A 19,442-nucleotide genomic window follows, 5' to 3' on the forward strand; every position below is an offset into this window, starting at 1 on the left:
CACGCGGGCTCTCTCTAGTTGCGGAGAACAGGGGCTACTCTTCGTTGTAGTGTGCGGGCTTCTCATTGCTGTGGCTTCTCTTGTTGCAGAGCACTGGCTCTAGGTGTGCGGGTGTCAGTAGTTGCAGTGTGTGGGCTCAGTAGTTGTGGCTCGCGGGCTCTAGAGTTCAGGCTCAGTAGTTGTGCCGTATGGACTTAGTTGCTCTGCGACATGTGGGATCTTCCCGGACCAGGGCTCGAACCCATGTTCCCTGCCTTGGCAGGAGGATTCTCAACCACTGTGCCACCAGGGAAGCCCTAAGGAGCCTTTTTAGACATTCTTTTCCCAACTGCTCCGCCTTGTGGAATTTTAATACAGTTCATATACCATATAACTGTTTATGTCTTGTATGTATATCTGTACTTTATATATTAAAGAGTCAGATTATTTTTGCTTCTCAAGAACCAAATTGTGCCCTCTAGGGAACGTGTGATGTAACCCAAGAGAAAGCCTTGTCTATAGGAGCTCATGACCTGCTCCACTTCCTGTTGCTACCATTCATCTCCAGCAGGAGGTGCAACCTCTAGCCCCCCCCACCCCCGCCCCCACCGCCCCGGGACTCCCGTCTCCCAGCAGCCCTCTTGGTTCTGTTTATTTTTTTCCAGCCATCATTGAAAAGAAGACCAACGACCTGCTGCTGTTAGAATCCTACAAGCGGATCATGGAAATGGAAGTGGCGGAGATGGACGTCCCACCACCCTTCATCAACCCCTTCTGGGGTGGCTCTGCCCTCCTCAAGCCTGCAGAACCCATCAAGGTCATCCCCCCCGTGCTCGGGGCTGACCCCTTTAGTGACAGGTTGGATGGAGGTGAGTTCTTTCTTCCCGGACTTCTCTTTCTACTGCTCAATGACTCAGCCACAGATTCTGAAGTTTAGTTATCCTGGGTACTTTAAAAAAATTGCAACAACTTTGTGACCATTTGATGAACCTTAAAATGTGTAAAATTTCCAGGTTGTCAAGTTATGGGCACAGGAGATTTCCTGATCCTGGCTCCCACCTTCACCCTATGCTCTTGAGACTCGCTCCTCCATCTGTGACCTCCTTTCCTCAGCCCCATCCACATCCCCCAACCCCGTGGTTGAAGTGCCCGAGATGGTTCACGCCAGAGCTGAACTGTGGCCCTGCGGGCGCCTGCACGTTGATCTTTGCTTTTGGAGGCTGAAGCTCATGATACTCCCCCTCGTGGGGGTCTGCCCTTCTCTCCGAAGGTGGGGATATAATCGGCCCCACATAGTTTTTGGAGGGCAGTTTGGCAACACGTTCGGGAAGTCTGAGAAATGGTTATGTTACTGAGCCAGGTTCGGTTTTTGCGATATGCAGCAAGCCAAACGCTGAGAGTGGAGGGTTGCAGCTGAGAGGGGGCGTTATTCACAAGGCAGCGAAGCGAGGAGATGAGATGGGAGAACAAACATCCAAAATCCACCTCCCTGAAAGCAAGGGGCTCGGGTATTTATGGGATAAAGAATAAAGAAGCAGGGTGGTCCGAGGTGTGGGGAGTGTGAGGAAAGGCAATTGGAAAATGGTGCGGTAATCGGGGTTCTGTGCCGGTGTAACTAAGCTGTGGGCCTCTGCACGTTCAAGAGGTCATCCAGTGACACTCGCACGTGCTCAGTTAAAGGATTGGTGGTTCCTTCCAGTGTTAACCAGCTCACCTAGAACTAGACATAGCTGAATCCAAGCTCCTGGAAAACAGCTCAGGCAAACACATTGTTTAGGCTAAATGCTGCTTGGAGGACAAGTAAGTCTTTTGTAGCAATAATTAAAACGACCTTGCTTAGTGAAGGCAGGTTACAGGTGAAATGGGGTTGACTAATGATTACCTACGGTTTCAGATACACATGTTGAGTCTGTAATCTCACTTGTGGGGATTGGTCCTTCAAAGAAAAACTTGTTCGAGGGTTAAAGATGGAAGTAGGAGGGTGATTGAACTGGAAATGACTGAAATGCTCACCCGTTAGAGATTGGTTAAATAAGTTATAGTTCACCCATGCATGCCATGGAATACTATGCAGCCACTAAAAAGAATGCAGTGGGCTGACATGAACTGACATGTATATATGGCATCTAGTGGCCAGGGATGCTGCTAAAAATCGTGCAGTGTACAGGACAGCCCTTCACAACCTGATTTATAATAAAGGGAGGGGGAGAGAGAGAGAAGGAAGGAGGAGGAGGAGGAGGCGGAGGAAGGGAAGGAGGAAGTTATCTTGATGATGCATATAAAAACGAAGAGGATGTATACTGCTGACTTACAGTGGGTATTTCTGGGTGGTGGTTTGCAGAGAACTTTGCATTTCTAAGTTAATTCTGTATTGCTTAGAATTTTCTTTAAAATGACCTTGCATGACTTGAGTAATCAGAGGAAAAAAATTGGTATTTTGAAAAGCTGCCCCTCTTCTGTGAGCAACGTTTCAATTGTGCAGGTGTGCCAAGGAGGGAGGGAGGGGATGGCCAACAGGCGCTCATGCACAGGTGCACAGGCGTACACACATCTCCTGTTTGATTTATTCAAGGCACCTGAGACTTAGCAGGAGTGAAAACTGGGGCTGATGTCAGCCACCTTAGCACAGCTTCCCTTGGCCCTTTGAGTGCTTAAAGGAGGAGGGTGGCAGGGCACAGCTGTTGAGAACACTGTCCTCACAAGGTCAGGAATGTACAGATGTTGTCTTATTTCCGTTCAAGGGAATGTTGATAAACATTAGGTTCTCTTAGCCCACTAGCCTCTATGGCTTGTATGTGTGAATTAGAAGAGGCAAGCCCCTCTGGGCAGATTAATTAGGAAAAGGAGCCCCTGATGGGTAGACAGGGCTTGGCAATCAAGTGGGGGGCTGGATTTCAGCCTGTAGAGACAGGTGTCTTTGTGCAATCTGCATCCTGAGCAGCGGCACGCGGTTGCCCTATATCTCCTTGATACTAAACCAAACTCATTTTTACATCCTCATCTTGGAGAAAAAAACAGTTATTGTCTGGCCATCCCTGAGCAGTACATCTCTGCCTGTCCTCCCCCTCCCTGGACTTTGAGAATTTTTACACTCCAACCCCCAGCACTATGGAGGGACACCAAACCAGGCTTGGATATCCTTGAACAGGGCAGAGAGGCACTGTCCCTGGGAAGGAAGCCCACCCCCTGCTGTGCTGGGTTTGATTTCCAAATTCCTCACACTAGTCCCATCTTTGGCACAGTGGACCAACCCCTGGACCACAGCAGCCTTCGGCAAATGGTGCTCAGCCTCTACACTGCAAGAGAGTCTAGAAACAGGGATTTACACATGGACAGCGTGCCTGAAAAGGGGGACGATCTGAGGCCCAAGAAGAAGTTAACAGTCTGAGGTGGACATGGCCATGTTTGTACCATAACCAGAGAGAGTAAATGTTTTGTTCCGTAACCCCGGTGCCTCTTCACATTCATTACTAAGAGACTGGGGTGCTGGAGCCACCCCAGGATGGGGTAGAGGAGCAGGAGGGTCGAATTCCAAAGCCAGCAAGGGGACAAGAGTGGTGTGAGGTCACCACAGCTAGGAGCCAAAATACTGATTTCACGTCCTGGAACCACATGGGGTGCAGCAGACGCTCACAGGTGGGAACCAGGAGCCTTGGAGGGTGTGTGTGTGTGTGTGTGTGTGTGGTGTGGATGAGTGTGTCACTGTGGAGCTGTGTCCAGAGTGTCTAACACAAACTCCACTCGAGCGCTCTGGGCTGGGGCCTCTCCCGGGCCTGGCCGTGTCTCTGTAGGAGCCCCAGGTCACAGGTTCCGGACGTGGGGGATATGGGTTGTTGTAGGGTTTGGATCATGATGGGTCATCATGGCGTGGGGGGGCCCTGAGTCCCTGCCTTCCCAGCTTGCTGTTGGCTTTGAAAGGGACCCCCCTTCCCAGCAAGTGATGTCATTGGAGCTGACCCTGAGCTCCTCCTCTGGGGGCTCTGGTGTTGTTCTTGAACCTTGAAGACTCGCTCCATTTCTGACTCCTTCAACCACCTGGACCCCCTCATACCCCCTGGTTGACCCCAGCTGCCACTCCCACTCCCAGTTTCAGCCCTTTGTTTCCAACACATCATTCGCTTTGGCTGTGTCCTGGGTTCTTGGGGTTCTCTTGAAAACTTAGAGTGCCCGGCATCCACTCCCCTTTCTTCCTAAAAGGCATTTGGATTTTCCTTTCGGGAACGGCCCCTCCCATCCTCAGGCCATGTGGTTTGGAAGGGGCTGGTTTCAACCCCAACACAAGAGTTAATTGTGTGACCAAGTTTGCCAGTCAGAGCACTACACCTGTTTCGGAGTTAGTTCAGGTATCCCATAGGCCCTGTTCTGGGATTTGTGTGGAGCTGGGAGAGAGGGAGGTGCCTTCTTTCCACTAGGATTGCTGTGGGGATAGACAAGAGCTAAGAACTGCTGGTGACCATTCTGTCACCACTGGGAGCAGAGCAACATGAAAGAAAGCAGAGCAGTGGAGAGGCCTCCTCAGGTTCTGTTGGTACTGTTTGAGCTCCTGGATGCAGCTGTGCCTGAAGCCCTCAGACTTCTCAGTTATGTGAACTCATTTGTCTCCTAAGTTGGGATTCTTGCAGCCAAAACAGACCTCAGTGTTTCAACAATGATTTTGATCACTCATAATCAAGAGTCAACTCACACCTAGGCCTAGTTCCTAGACCCCAGGCAGGGTCAGAAGTCATTATCTATGTATGTCTGTGTCCCTCCCCTAATTTGCCAGGAGAGAAATACAGACAACTTCTACTTTATATGAAATTAGAAATTAACCTCTTACAGTTAATGGATGTGATTTTTTGGCAGTGTGCATGTGAGGCCTCTTCTTCTTAACTTATCCCGGGGCCTAAACACATCTATGGGAGAAGCACTCCAGTGGCATCCTAAAGGAAAGTACACCGGGGAAGCTAGGCTCTACCAGTGCTCGAACTCTTTGAAAGAAAGGTTTGTGGTCCTCTGGTTAGCATTCCAGTAAAATGTGGACTTTCATAGAAATAGTCCTGAGTGGCTGTGAAGGTCTATTTTTTTTTTTCCTGGCCACTCTGTGCAGCCTGCGGGATCTTAGTTCCCCGACCAAGGATGGAACCCGTGGCCCTGCAGTGGAAGCATGGAGTCTTAACCACTGGACTACCAGGGAAGTCCCTGAAGGTCTATCTTACAGAGTCACTAAGATTCAATAATAATGACAGCAGGGCCATCACTAGCTCATACACCACCTTCATGGGAACTAGCAAAGGGTCTTCCATACTCAAGGACACACCATAAACAAATACACAACCTCCTGTTTATTTGAACATGGCCTCTGGATGGATTTCCATCTGCTGGCTGTGTGGCCACATGGTATCTCTAAGGCACCCAGGCTGTGAAGAAGATGGAGGTAGATAAATGAGGCGGCCACACAGCCAACAGGCCAGGGGCAGGGGTGGTGGCATTACTGGGCAAGGTGAGAAGAGGGCAGGGACGCCCCCCCATCCACCCACCCAAAGGCAGTCCCCTCCCTTAGTCCTTCTCTTCTCCATGGGTGATGATGTGCACCAGGTTCTTATAGTCCAAGTTGCCAGTCACATCAGGGGGGAAGGCGGCAAACATCTGGTCGATCTGCAACGAACCAGCAAGACATGCTGAGGACATGGGGAGGGGCAGTGGAGGGGGGAGGGCTGTGTGCAGGGCGGCCCGAGTGGAGAGGCAGCTGGGGGCCTGGAGGACATGGGTTGCGTTGGACATATCCCTCCGTGCCCTCCTGCTTCCTTGCCCTTTGTAGCTCTTCCACAGGTGCCAACCCCAAGGGCCATCCTGCAGGGATGTTCCCGGGAACCAACCTGCGATGGGGAAAGAAGGGATCGCAAACTCAAGTGTGCAAAGGGGCAGGCAGGTTATGTAGGGGAGCAAGGTGGGCCTGGTGGGGACTGTGGCTAAATGGAGACTAGTCCATCTACAGAGGTCACAACTGCTCAGGGCCAGTTAATGTGTCCACATGGGCAAGGAGGTCAGACTCTTTGAGGGAAACTAGAAATTAAATATTTTAGAATGTGCAATTTCTACATTTAAAAAGTATTGGCTAGTTATGTTTTTTTTAATTTGGGGTTAATAATAGATAACATTTATATTGCCTTTATCACATATCAGCACTTTATACATGTGAACTCATTTAATCCTCACAGTGTACTATGAAGTAGATTCTATTATTGTCCCCACTTTACAGATGAGGAAATTGAGGCACAGTGAGGTTAAGGAGCTTGTCCAAAGTCCCAAAGCCTGGTGAGAGTTGAAAGGCAGACTCTTTCAACTGCTTGAGTTTTGAGGGGGAGATCCAAATAAAATTTTTAGTAAAATGTGAAACTTTATGGAATCAGGCCAGAGAGGCTATAAGGGACTATTTTATTTTATTTATTTTTTATTTTTTTGCAGTACGCGGGCCTCTCACTGTTGTGGCCTCTCCCGTTGCGGAGCACAGGCTCCGGGTGTGCAGGCTCAGCGGCCATGGCTCACAGGCCCAGCCGCTCCACGGCATGTGGGATCTTCCCGGACCGGGGCACGAACCCGTGTCCCCTGCATCGGCAGGTGGACTCTCAACCACCGTGCCACCAGGGAAGCCCGGGACTATTTTAAATAGACTCATTAAGGTTCATTAGTAACGTTGACAAGGCAGTTGCTTGTTTATACAGGGCCTTCGGTGAATTAGCAATAGTGCCCCTTCTTCCAGGCACATTACTGCCACCTGCCAGAAAAAGTCATATATTCTGATTTCTAAAAAGTTATAATAAGACACTTTACTGCCATCTGCTGGAAAACTATTGCAACAAATAAATACTCTGCAGTATATATTATTAAGGGCATCCAGGAGGATTGTTCAGTGTATAACCTACACGACTGTATGTGGTGACCCTGCATGCCACCTTCACTTCATCAGGAAATTGATACTCTCACCAGGTATCCATGCATTATGAGGAAGACAGAACCTGGAGTCAGACAGACCTAGGTTTGAATCCAGGCCCTGGCATTTCTCATTAGTGTTGTCCTTTCAGTCAAAGCAAAGTGACTTTGCTTCCCTGAGCCTCAGTTTCCCCATCTGTAAAATGACGATAATACTAGTCCCTACCTCACAGGGTGATTGACAGAGTGAAATGAGATAGGGGCTTAGTAAACAAGAGCAGATTCTCTCTCAGTGTGGGGTCAGGGGTGTTTTATATAAGAGAGTCTGGAGAGGGAGTCCCCAGAAGGGTGAGGCCAGGAACTGAGGTGCAGAGAGTGTCCGAAGGGCCCGGTTACCTCCTCCTTGGAAAACCTCTCCGCCTGCGTGGTCAGCATCTCCTGTATGCTGCAGAGAGAGAAAAGCAGGTATTGCAGCCGGCTGTGTGGAGAGGGCTGGGGGGAGAAGCAAGGAACCCCAGGTCTTCCCCCACAGATCCCACTCACTAATCAGCCCTGAGCACCCCTTTGCCTTCAGGGTCAAACACTTTGAACGCGTTGAGAATGGTCTCCTCGGGGTCTGCCCCTGAAACAGAAAACAGAGTTAAAATGTGCCATGGGTGGCTGGGAACCTCTGGTAAGGAGGAGAGGTCCTGTTGCCTCCTGAGCACTGAGCCTTGGCGTTTTGAAAGAGTGGGCTGAGAATCCAGTTCTTTCTATCTTTCTTTGTTTCTTTTTGGCTGTGTTGGGTCTTCGTTGCCGTGAGCGGGCTTTCTATAGTTGTGTCGAGCAGGGGCTACTCTTTGTTGCGGTGCACAGGCTTCTCATTGTGGTGGCTTCTCTTGTTGCAGAGCACAGGCTCAGTAGTTGTGGCTTGCGGGCTCTAGAGTGCAGGCTCAGCAGTTGTGGCACATGTGCTTAGTTGCTCCACAGCATGTGGGATCTTCTCGGACAAGGGATCGAACCTGTGTCCCCTGCATTGGCAGGCGGGTTCTTAACCACTGCGCCACCAGGGAAGTCCTGAGAATCCAGTTATTTCTGAGGAAGCCCAAGGTCAAGCATGGATCTAGGCTTAGAAAGACTCGGATTCAAATTCTGACTCCAGCATTTGGTAGCTGTGTGGCTGCAGGCAAGAGACTGTCTGTCTCTGAGCTTCAGTTCCCCATCTGTAGACTGGGATAAGAATAGAAACTATCTCCTAGATGCTATTAAATAAGGTGAGGCATATAATGTGTTTAAAGTGCTTAGCATGAGGTCTGGATCAGGGTAAGCCTTGGAGCACTGTTAACTTCTGTTTTTATTGTTTTTTCTTCCCCCTGACGTTACTCTGCCTTCATGTGCCAACCCCAACATGTTCTCCCAGTGCTTTAATTGATGCCCAAAGATGAAGACACATAAAGACAGACAGACATACACAGATGCACAGAGACACATATACACAGATATACATATACACACATAGATGCACAGATATACACATGAACTTACCCTTAAGTTTCTCCCCAAACATCTGTAGGAACACAGTAAAGTTAATTGGACCTGGAGCCTCCTTGAGCATTTCATCAATTTCCTCATTTTTCACATTCACACGCCCTAGGGCAGGAGACACACACTTAGTAACTCCAAGCTGGGACAGAAACAGCTGTCAGGACACTGGCATTTGCCCTTGTAATCCTACTTCAAGGAATCTTGTCTAGAAATAATCAGAGACGGAGTGGATGGGGCCAAAGATTCACGTGAGAAGATGTTCTCAAAAGTGTTATTTATAAAAGTCAGACAACTGGAAACAACCCAAAGAGGGTTTAGTTACTTTTTAAAATAGTGCCTTCAGAACCTGGAACAATTTATACAGATGTTTTAATATTTTACTCAATGGGAAATGCTTGTATTATAAATTAGCCCTTGTTACTTGGAGGTGGGAGAGACATCAGAATTACCTGAGGGAACTTTTTCAAATTATACCTGCTATAACCCATACAGCCTTGGAGATTCTGATGTACCTGCTCTAGCCACTGCCACAGGCCGTATAGTAAGTACCTTTGTGTAAGTTAGAAAAAGCCGCCCCAACTTAAGATAGTTTATGTTTTAAATGTAAAAGTCTACAGTGGCTACAAATATGAATAGTACTCTGTATAATTGCTCACTACACAACCTGCACAGCTGTTCATGGCCCTGAGTTCTGGGGTTAGGAGTCGAGGAGCGGTTAGTGGTGGCAGGTTGGACACTTATATTTTGAAACAGCTCCATGTACTCATCCTCATCTTCCTGAGATGTTAAATTTTAAAAGCTGAATCCAAAATAGAATGATTCCAGCTATTAAACACACACGTGCACGCATGCTCACGCGCACACACACACACACACACACACACACACACACACAAGATGCCTAGAAAAAAACTTAGAGGCTGAGATGTTAACAGTGGAATGTGGCCTAATGGCCAACGTTGTTTCCTCTTTATACTTTTCTGAGTTTTCCAAGTTTTCTATTGTAAACTGCCATTGCATTCAAATCCACACAAAAATTAATTTGAAAGAAAAATAAGACACATGTGAAGACACTCAAAGACTAAAACACTTCTTTCCTATCCTCTGAAATTTGCCTTGAAGACAAATCTTGGTTGAGCTGTTTCTTTGGAAAATGACAAGCTCTTGACCTTTTTGATGGCCCCACCTCCTGCCCCTCACGGGAGTGGGATAAGGAGACCCTCCTGCAGGTGTTGGTGGGGCGACGTACCAAGAGCAGCAAAGGTGTCCCTCAGATCGTTCTTGTCTATGAAGCCATCCCTGTTCTGATCCATGATGGTGAAGGCCTGTGAAAGGGAGGCGGTTGTCTGGTCAGCCCGAGAGAAATTGGGGGGAGGAGCCCTAGACGTTATGCCAAGGGCTGGGGGCAGTGGGACTCTGGGGTTTTCAAGGCACATCGAAGGACATTAGATCAAGAATCAAAGATCTGAAACAGTCTAGCAGTTCCTCAAAATGTTAGGCCTAGAGTTACTGTAGGACCCAGCAATTCTACTCTTCGGTGTGTTCCTAAGAGAAATGAGAACATATGTCCACACACACACCTGTAGGTGAATGTCCACAGCAGCACTATTCACAACAGCCCCAAACTGGAAACAACCCACATGTCCATCAACTGATGAGTGAATAAACAAAATGTGGTCTCTCCCCATGATGGAATATCATTCAGCAATAAAAAGAAGGAAATTCTGACACATGCTACAACATGGATGAACCTTGAAACATGATGCTGAAAGAAGCCAGACACAAAAGGCCACATAGTATATGACTCCATTTCTATGAAGCTTCCAGAACAGGCAAATCCATAGAGACAGAAAATAGATCCGTGGTTGTCAGGGGCTGGGGGGGCGGGAGAAATGGGGAGTGACTGCTAATGGGTATGAGGTTTCTTTTGGGGGCGATGAAAATGTTCTAAAATTAGACAGTGATGATGGTTGCAAAATTCTGTGACTATATTAAATAACCACTGAATTGTACAGTTTAAAAAGGTGACTACATGGTACGTGAATTATATCTTTATAAAGCTGTTATTGAAAAACAAAACTAAGTTAAAAACTGGAGTCTGTCTCCGCCAGCTCGCAAGCCCGCATTATCTGTAAAACAGAGCCAGTAATCTTTCCCAGCTGGCTCCAGAGAGACTCTAAGAGCTTTGTGAACGCCCAGGTAATTTACAAATGATGTATTATATCTGTGTTTTTTTAGTTCTTTTAGCAACTGGTTCCTGAAAGTATTTGCATCCCCAGGTCATACCCCCAGCAGCTGATCTCATTCCAGAGGTTGGGACAGAGTGAGGGAGAAGGGAGGGTGTAGTCTTCTCCATGGAAGGGGACTATTTCAAGTTCAGATATGATATTTCATCCCAGGAATTCCTCTTTCTCTGGCAGCTTATGGGCCACGGCGTTCCTGTGATCTGAATGTTGGTGCGGACAGCACGGGCCAGTCTTCATGTCCCATTGGAAGCCCCAAACAGTTTCCCCTTTTATATAAAACAGTGTCCTCTCCATCATAGCTTTAACGTATTTTCCTCTGAAGGGCCAGGTGAGAATGTGGATGACTCAGTGTGAGCCATCAGGACTGCTGGAAAATTAATTCAGTTTATCCTTCTGAGTCTGCGGCAGTGGCTTAATTTTGCCTAATTGGTACTTAGGTTTGCTTACTAAGGCACATGCGCATAGACTGTGATAGGGTTTCAGACCCGGCTAGCATCCAACAACTGAGGACTGTAAAAATTAAAATCTAAGATACTCTCAGACATCTCTCAGATTGACAAAAATAACTTCTGAGACGTTAACGCCCTATGTTGATGAAGATGTGGCGGGAAAGGCACTTTCTCCTCTTGGTGCTGATGGGAGTCAGAATGATCACAGCATTTCTGGAGGGCAACTTGGACCAGTGGTTATACTTGGTTTTAGTTCCTTTTTTAAAAAGTTCCTTCGATCCAGCTGTTCTGCTTTTAGGAATTTACCCCAAGGAAATAACCAGAGATACAAGCAAAGATGTGTTATTTATAATAGTACAACATTCTGTGTATAACATCCAACCATAGGAAGCAGTTTAAATAAATTATGGAAAATGTTGGTGCCGAATTGCTCAAAGAAAAACAGCAGGTACTGATTAGTGTGCTTTGTTTAACAAATGTGTACATATTTTGGGTTGGCCAAAAAGTTCGTTTGTGTTTTTCCATAAGATCTTATGGAAGAAAATGAAAGAACATTTTGGCCAACCCAATGTATAACAAAAATCACTGGAAGGGTGAATACCAAAATGTTAACTGATTATCTCTGGGTAGTAGAATTGTAGGTCAGGTCTTTTTTTTTTTTTTTTTGTGGTACGCGGGCCTCTCACTGTTGTGGCCTCTCCTGTTGCGGAGCACAGGCTCCGGACGCGCAGGCTCAGCGGCCATGGCTCATGGGCCTAGCCGCTCCGCGGCATGTGGGATCTTCCTGGACCGGGGCACGAACCCTTGTCGCCTGCATCGGCAGGTGGACTCTCAACCAATGCGCCACCAGGGAAGCCCAGTCAGGTCATTTTTATTCTTTGTGCATTTCTGAAATTCTTTCCTACATTTTCAACAAGACACATGCTTTACTTTGAGCAGCAAAAGTTAATTTCTTTAAGTCATTCACACACACATTCAGACCGAATTTGGGGTTTTGGGGGAAGATAAAGACAACCTAACTGAGAGGTCCTTGCAGGGAGTATGGAACGAGGGAAGGGCTCTTTCTAGCGTGTGAGAATCTCCACCCAGGCGTATGATTCCACAGCTGCACCCACCTCCTTAAATTCCTGGATCTGGCTCTGTTCAAACATGGAGAACACGTTGGAATTGGCGCCCTCTGGTCTCTTCTTGGCTTTCTTAGGTGACTAGGGTGTAAAAAAGCATCGATTAAAAAAAGTCAGAGGCTGGGAATTAGAAGACTAGGTCAGGTGTCATCTCTGGGTGAGCCTCAGCTACGTATCTGTGAAATGGGGGTATGGTGCCCACACTCATCTCAAAATGGCGATGCTGGAAAGATAAAAGGACATGGAATAAGGTTTCTCAAAAGCACCCCAGTTCTGGTGGATGGTAAAAGACTGTGGATCTTGCAGCAGCTCCTTTGCAAACTAGCGGAGGTAGAGGTCTGTCTCCGGGGATGGAGGCCAGGCTTTCGGATCAGCCCCAGCAGGACCCAGCTGCTTTTGTTTCGATGCATTTCACAAAAAGTTCAGTAATGCACAGAAGGAGAATTGATTGGAGGCGAAAAAGAGCCAGGCTCACTAAACCATGAGGAATGCGAGATGAAATGACACATTTTCAGGGTGTTAAAACCCAACTGCTCTGTCCCCCTCAATTTTCTCTTGATCCAAATGGCAGCAAAATCTCCTCTCTAAATGTTCTGTCCTCGCACCGTGCAAACAGAGCAGAGAAGAGCGAGTTAACATTTCCCCACCCGCTTCTGACTTGAGTTACAGCAAACGCTTGAACACTGCATATGTTATTGCATTTAATCCTCATAACTGCTCTGTCAAGTGGATGCTATTATTACCATCGCCATTTTACGGGGAGGCAACCGAAGCTCAGAGAGGTTGGGTCATGTACCCAAGGTCACACAGTCACAGAAAGGCAGAGCTGGTATTGAACTTGGGCAGACTGACTCCAGAGTCTGTGCCCCTAACCACAGTCCTACACTGACCCTGATTTGGGGGCTTCCTGCTTCAGGAGGGGGACACCTAACCAAAAACATAGGGAGAAAGGTTTTAAATTTGCAAGTTCAAAAGGTGAAAACAAAAAAGATTCTTTTCCCCAAATGCCTGAACAAGAGAAAAGAATTACAATTTGATCCTTAGAAGTGTTCAATCCCATTTTGCAAGCCCTGGGCATTATTGATTCCTCGAGAGGTCAGTAGACAAGCCATAAAAAGGCCAACTCTCTTATTTTGTTTTTGCGAGTACCCGGGAGCTGCTGTTATTTGTGGCTTATCGGGGCATTGATTGGGGTTCCTCTGTGTGCACACAGCGAGTAGTGCTTTTTCCACCAGGGTCTGGGGCCCCAGAAAGCTGCCTTTCTCCCCCTCCCCTTTCGTCCTTTGCTTGTAGGTGGTGTCCTCACCTCGCCGCCCAGCATCACTTACCTCCGGGGGCCCTTGATACTCACCATGGTGGAAAGGACACAGCACTGCTCCCCCAGAAGAATCCCACAGGCTGCCCAGCTCTCCTCAGCCCAGGAACAATAAATACTTCCTCCCCAAGTTTAAAAATAACCCCATGACCACTTTTGGCAGTAGTAGGTGAGGCGGACACCACCTAAGGCCCCCCCACCCCCACCCCATGCCGTTCTTCTGAAGTAAGGGCAGCTCACTCGCCACCCAGTGACACGTGAGACCCAAAAAGGCATTCAAGGTTAAATAGACTGGCGGCTGGTGCATGGGGAGAGATGTGGCTCACTTTCTGCAGCGCTTGGGTGGTCAGCACTTGTGCTTGTCTGTTTTGAGAAGGAAAATGGCGGGGAGGGAGACTGTTAAAATTCTCTAACATTATCAGGCATGGGTCCCACCTCAGGGTCTTTGTACCTGCAGTCTCCTCTGCCTGGAATGCTTTTCTGTCAGACATCTGCAAGCCTCCCTTCCTCACCTCCTTCAGGTCTTTGCTCAAACGTCACCTTCTCAGTGAGACCTCCCTACCACCCTATTTAAAATAGCCGTTTAGCCCTGCCCTGCAGAGACCTTTCTCTGCTTTGTTTTTCTCCCCAGCATTTACCACTTTCTAACATACCGTGCAATTCACTTATTTTGTTCACTGTCAGTGGACAGCTCCGGAGGGTGGGTCCTCTTTATTTTCCCCACCACTCTCTCCCGGGCTCCAACCTCGTGACTGGCAGGCACACAGCAGCTGCTCAATGAGTATGTGTTAATTGACTGAAGAAATAACAGCTCTCGGGCTTCCCTGGTGGCACAGTGGTTAAGAACCTGCCTGCCAATGTGGGGACACGGGTTCGAGCCCTGGTCCAAGAAGATCCCACATGCCACAGAGCAGCTAAGCCCATGCGCCACAACTACTGAGCCTGTGCTCTAGAGCCTGCGAGCCACAACTACTGAGCCTGTGTGCCACAACTAGTGAAGCCCGTGTGCCTAGAGCCCGTGCTCCACAACAAGACAAGCCACCGCAATGAGAAGCCCACGCACCGCAATGAAAAGTAGCCCCCGCTCGCTGCAATTAGAGAAAGCCCGCGTGCAACAATGAAGACCCAACACAGCCAAAAATAAAGAGAGGGAGGGAGGAAGGAAGGAAGGAAGGAAGGAAGAAATAACAGCTCTCATGGAGTGCCTGTGTACACGTCTCTTGTTCCAATTTAAATTTATAATCACTCTGTGTGGTAGAGACCACCTTATTTTCAGTGTCCCCATTTCACAGATGAGGAAACTGAGGCTGAGAGGCAAAATGAGCTGCCTGGAATCAGGCAGTGAAGTTGGGAGTGGATCTGAGGCTCATTTGCCTCCAGAGTCCAAGCTCTTAAAGGGCCTTGGGAAAGGCCGTTTGCTCTCAGAACGCCAAGCACTGTGGTTGTTAATCTCCCTCAGGATGGTTTTCCTCCTGTGGCCTCACAGGCAGCCTTGGGATCCAAGGGGTGAGAAGTCAGGGCTTGGAATCAAGTCATGGCCTTGTTTAGTGGCCATGGGTGACGGGCTCCAGAGTCCACGCCTCTAAGAAGCAGAACATTCTCTCAGCTGTCCTGTCCCTGGTGGTGTGGCCCCAGGGCCGATGGCTGGGCCAGTGGTCACCCCCTCTGTGGAGCCTGCTTTGCGCCATGCATGGGGCTAGTGTGGGAGACTGCCGCCGAGTGACAAACTCCACACCCTTATGACGCTGTGTGCAACGGGTAGATGGATAAAAATAAACAAATGCATAACCCAGAGAATTTCAGGTAGTGACACATATTACAGAGAGATGAGATAGAGAGGTGGGTAGTGCCGGGCGGTAGTACCGAGCAGAGACTGGGGGAGAGTGCTTCTGGCCACAGGATGGCAAAAGCCTCAGAGGAGGATGGATTGGGAATCTTTGAGGAGCAGAAGGACCATGTGACTGGAGCTGAGTGTGGGCCAGGGCACAAAGTGAGGCGAGCAAGGTGGGCAGGGCAGATCACGTGGTATGGCCTTGGGATTTCATTCCAGAAGCAAGGGGAGTTCCCAGCAGGGAGACCCTTTGGCTAACCAGCCCCCGGGCTGCCCGTGCCAGGGACAATCTGATTGGGGGCAAGGCCAGCAGGCAGCACCCTGGAATGAGATCCTATCAACCAAATCAATCTACAAATATGTGCTCAGTTACTCTGATGTGCTGAAACCTTTGTGGATGTTGCTGGAGAAAACTGGAAGATCCTTGACCCCCAGGAATGAACAAAGTAGTTAATAAACAAGTAACACAGACTTTGCTTTCCTTGCCAAGGGCCTGAATAGGGATTGTTAGAACATTTTCATTCAACCTTAGGCAGTTTGAGGCAATGGAGTGGAGTGATTGAGCCCTCAGGCTTGGAAGTCAGACAAAATTGCATTTGAACTGGTGGGCTCTGTGTGACCTTGGGCAAGTGACTTTACCTCTCTGAGCACATAAAGAAAACCTTCCTTTTGAGATTTTCCAGAGGGTGAGTGGCGGTGAGGCCCAGGCAGGTCCTCATTAAATGGCAGTGATCACTCACTTCCTTTCTCAGGTGAAAAAAAATGTTCAATTTTGGGGGTGCAAACCCAAGAATCATTTATGGCCATGACCAAAAAAAACGGTGTGAGTTTTTACCTCTCTAACATGGGTTAGAATTACCCAGGAACCTCTTCTAACAGAATCTTTAATAACAAAAAATGTGTTTTCCTGTATGGGTACAGGCACAGGTACACACACTTGAGTGGGCACCTGCATCCACACACACGCACACACATGCCCACACGTCTGTGTGCGGACCAAAACACACCCATGCACTCGTGCACATACACAGAGGCACATATTATACACAGACTTATGCACACTTATACACACATGCACGTGCACACAGACAGGTCAAAAAGAGCTTTTCTCTGACAACACCAGAATAAATGTTTCCCTAGCTAATAGGCACACCATGGATTTTTGTTAAAACGCTTGTGCGAGCAGTCAGTAGCTATAAATGACCAAGCGAAAAGGTTGTTGCAGCCATAGCGGATGTGTAGAATGCATGGTGAGGGTGGAGGATCCCTGGTTCAGGGGTGAGGATGGGCTCAGGCCCTCCAGAGGTAGGTGGTGCCCCTGAAGGGCATCCGTATAGCTGGGCCCTCTGAGAACATATTTTATTCAACTGAACCTTTAGGAGAAGGTGCTGGGGGGAGAGTTCTGGCTCCATAGCTAGAGGTGTGGGGTCTCAATCAGGGTAATAAGTCTCTCAGGGCCTCAGTTTCCTCATCTGGAAAATGGAGACCATAATAGTACACAAACCCCCATAAGGCTGTTGAGAGGATTAAGTGAGATTGCGTATGTCAGGGAAATTCTGGGAACATGTGGCCTGAGTAGGGCATGGAGTCACATGGCTGCCAGAACTTGGGCCCACAGGCTGGGTTAGACCTTAGGCTCTGTTGTTGGAGACCCAAATACCCACTCTGGTCAATGAGCTGGGCCAGCATTGGGGAGTCCCCCAGAGCCCTGGGACAAGGCCCTGGGAGTGGCAATCCGGGAAGACTTGGGGTTTGGGTCTATGTAGACATTCAGGGGTACGATTCAGCATCAACCTCAACCTGCACCGGGGGAGGGAGCTTCGTGGGTGGTCTGAGGCCTCTCTATCCTCGAGGCTGGCTTGGCTAAGGCACCTTGCCTAGGAACACAGTCCCACTGGGCCTGAGAGCTTTCTACTGCTGGTGGGATTCATACAGCTAAGAAGTGTCCAGCAACCAGACCTAAGTTCCATGCAGCCGAAGAGAAAAATAACTGCCCACCTGAACAGAAGTCAGAGAGAAGAACATTGGGCAGAACAATCAGAATAGCAAATTCTAGAACAATCAGAAAACAAACCTAGTGGATTCGTTTCTTACTGCAGCTATAAAAATATTGCCATAAATTTGGTAGCTTAAAAGAGCACTAATTTATTAATCTCACAGTTCTGGAGGTCAGAAATTGAAAATGCAGGGCTGCATTCCTTCTGGAGGCTCTAGTGGAGAATCCATACTTGCCTTTTCCAGCTTCTAACACCTGCCCACACTCCTTGGCTTGTGGATGCATCACTCCAGTCTCTTGACTTCAACCTCTCTGATCCTCTTGGCTCCTTTCTGTCTTCTGAGGACCCCTATGATTACACTGGGCCCACCTGGATAATCCAGAGTAATCTCCCCACCTCCAGATTCTTAGTCACATCTTCAAAGTCCCCTTTGCTATGTAAGGTAGCATATTCACAGGTTCCAAGGATTTGGGCATGGACATTTCTGGAGAGTTTTATACTGCCCCCCACATCTAGTGAGCACAGGAGGAAACAGAGCAACAGCTGAGTAATATTAATTACAACAATAAAATTTAAGTGTATTAAAATTCATGGAACTGTACACGAAAAAAGGTCAATTTTATTGAATGGTAATTTAAAAAATTACCCACTGACAATTTTTTTAAAAGGCGTGAGGAGAGGGAAAAAATATAAGTAGTGCAAATAGATGTACACTATTTTAAAGCAAGAATGATTTTGACCCCAGTTTCAAAGGACATGAATTACTTAAATATTTATTGGTGCCCCCCTTTATGCAGGGTCCTGTTCTTAAGGCCTGATGTATGTCAGTAAAACTTCGTTCGGGTAAGGGGAGAGTCATAAATACTAAGCTTCAATTTGAGAAAAGTAAGAATTTATGTTCATCTGCCTATGGCACAATAATCTTCTGTTTTGAAAATGTAGCAGTGTGTTAATTTGATTGTTTTTTAAAACCCACGTATTGGCTTACTACATAAAACAAAAACTGAAACAAACAAACATAGAGAAATACCAGTGAAACCCCAAAATGACATCCTGGAGCTTTAAGACCTAATTTTTGAACTAAGAACTTAACTAGATGAATTGTCAACAAGGAGGGTCCCTGTTGCAATCCACATAGTGGTTTGGAAGATGGTGTGCAGGGAATATCTTGGAGGAAAATAATGAAGAGATGCAAACCATAAATATTCCAGAAGGAGGGGCTGAAACTAAACAAGTAATACAAGAAAATTTTCTTCAGCTGAGGAGAGAACGAAATCTGTAGATTGAAAGGACTCCCAAGCTCCATGTGGGATGGATGAGGAAAAGAACACAAACCGAGGTATATCCTGGCAAAATTCACAACCTCCCAGGATTAAGAGAAAATCTGACACATTTCCAGGCTCCTGTGGAAAAAATATGAATGGCATCAGACTTTTCCTTGACAATGCTGGAAGCAAGGAGCCAGAGAACGGGGGGCTGCAGCCCACAAACCCCAGGTTCCAGCAATTGGTCATCTGCCAGATTGAGGACAGGAAGATATTTGCTTTTGATTCTCCTTGAGATGGCCTAGTGTGACTGCTCAGGGTTTTGGAATCAGATAAACCAAGGTTTGAATTCAGGCCAGCTGTGTGATCTCAGGCAGGTTTTTTTTGTTTGTTTGTTTGTTTGTTTGTTTTGCGGTACGCGGGCCTCTCTCTGTTGTGGCCTCTCCCGTTGTGGAGTACAGGCTCCGGACGCACAGGCTCAGCGGCCATGGCTCACGGGCCCAGCCGCTCCGCGGCATGTGGGATCTTCCCGGACCGGGTCATGAACCCGTGTCCCCTTATCGGCAGGCGGACTCTCAACCACTGCGCCACCAGGGAAGCCCTCAGGCAGGTTTTTTCCTCCACTCTGAGTCTGGTTCCTTATCTGTAAAATGGGGAAAATAATAGCATCGCCTCATAGGGTTGTCATGAGGGTCAAATAGGATAGAGCATTGTGAGCCCTCGATAAATGTTAGCCACTGTGATTGTTTTGGGGTGCTTGGTTGTTAGACCTGGGAACACCTTTCCCCAGGCCTGGAAAA

General features: G+C 47.9%; 2 protein-coding genes across 2 annotated transcripts in view; one reads left to right on the plus strand and one right to left on the minus strand.

Moving 5' to 3' along the window:
• The window catches only part of CCDC63 (coiled-coil domain containing 63), a 28,123-nt gene extending 24,708 nt beyond the window's left edge, over window positions 1–3,415 (plus strand). The window contains 2 exon segments of the mRNA XM_019950094.3: window positions 645–848; window positions 3,222–3,415. Of these exon segments, the coding sequence (XP_019805653.2) occupies window positions 645–848; window positions 3,222–3,367 (350 nt within the window). The 3' untranslated portion in view covers window positions 3,368–3,415.
• A 1,873-nt stretch (window positions 3,416–5,288) lies between these two features.
• MYL2 (myosin light chain 2) lies at window positions 5,289–13,652 on the minus strand. Its single transcript, XM_004322731.4, has 7 exons — window positions 13,586–13,652; window positions 12,226–12,315; window positions 9,665–9,740; window positions 8,416–8,520; window positions 7,435–7,513; window positions 7,288–7,336; window positions 5,289–5,616 (listed from the first exon to the last, which is right to left on the minus strand). The coding sequence occupies exons 1-7, from the start codon at window positions 13,586–13,588 to the stop codon at window positions 5,518–5,520; spliced, it is 501 nt and encodes a 166-aa protein (XP_004322779.1). The 5' UTR covers window positions 13,589–13,652; the 3' UTR covers window positions 5,289–5,517.
• Window positions 13,653–19,442: the final 5,790 nt, after the last annotated feature.

The sequence above is a fragment of the Tursiops truncatus genome, chromosome 13 (assembly GCF_011762595.2).
Source record: "Tursiops truncatus isolate mTurTru1 chromosome 13, mTurTru1.mat.Y, whole genome shotgun sequence".
NCBI lineage: Eukaryota > Metazoa > Chordata > Mammalia > Artiodactyla > Delphinidae > Tursiops > Tursiops truncatus.

Bases quoted from the DNA above. Each gene is read 5' to 3' on its own strand.
- MYL2 (XM_004322731.4), bottom strand. The intron at 7,514-8,415 runs GTAAGTTCATGT...TTTCTGTTTCAG, and splicing joins GTTTGGGGAGAAACTTAAGG to GGGCAGACCCCGAGGAGACC. The intron at 5,617-7,287 runs GTAACCGGGCCC...GGTTCGTTGCAG, and splicing joins AGAGGTTTTCCAAGGAGGAG to ATCGACCAGATGTTTGCCGC.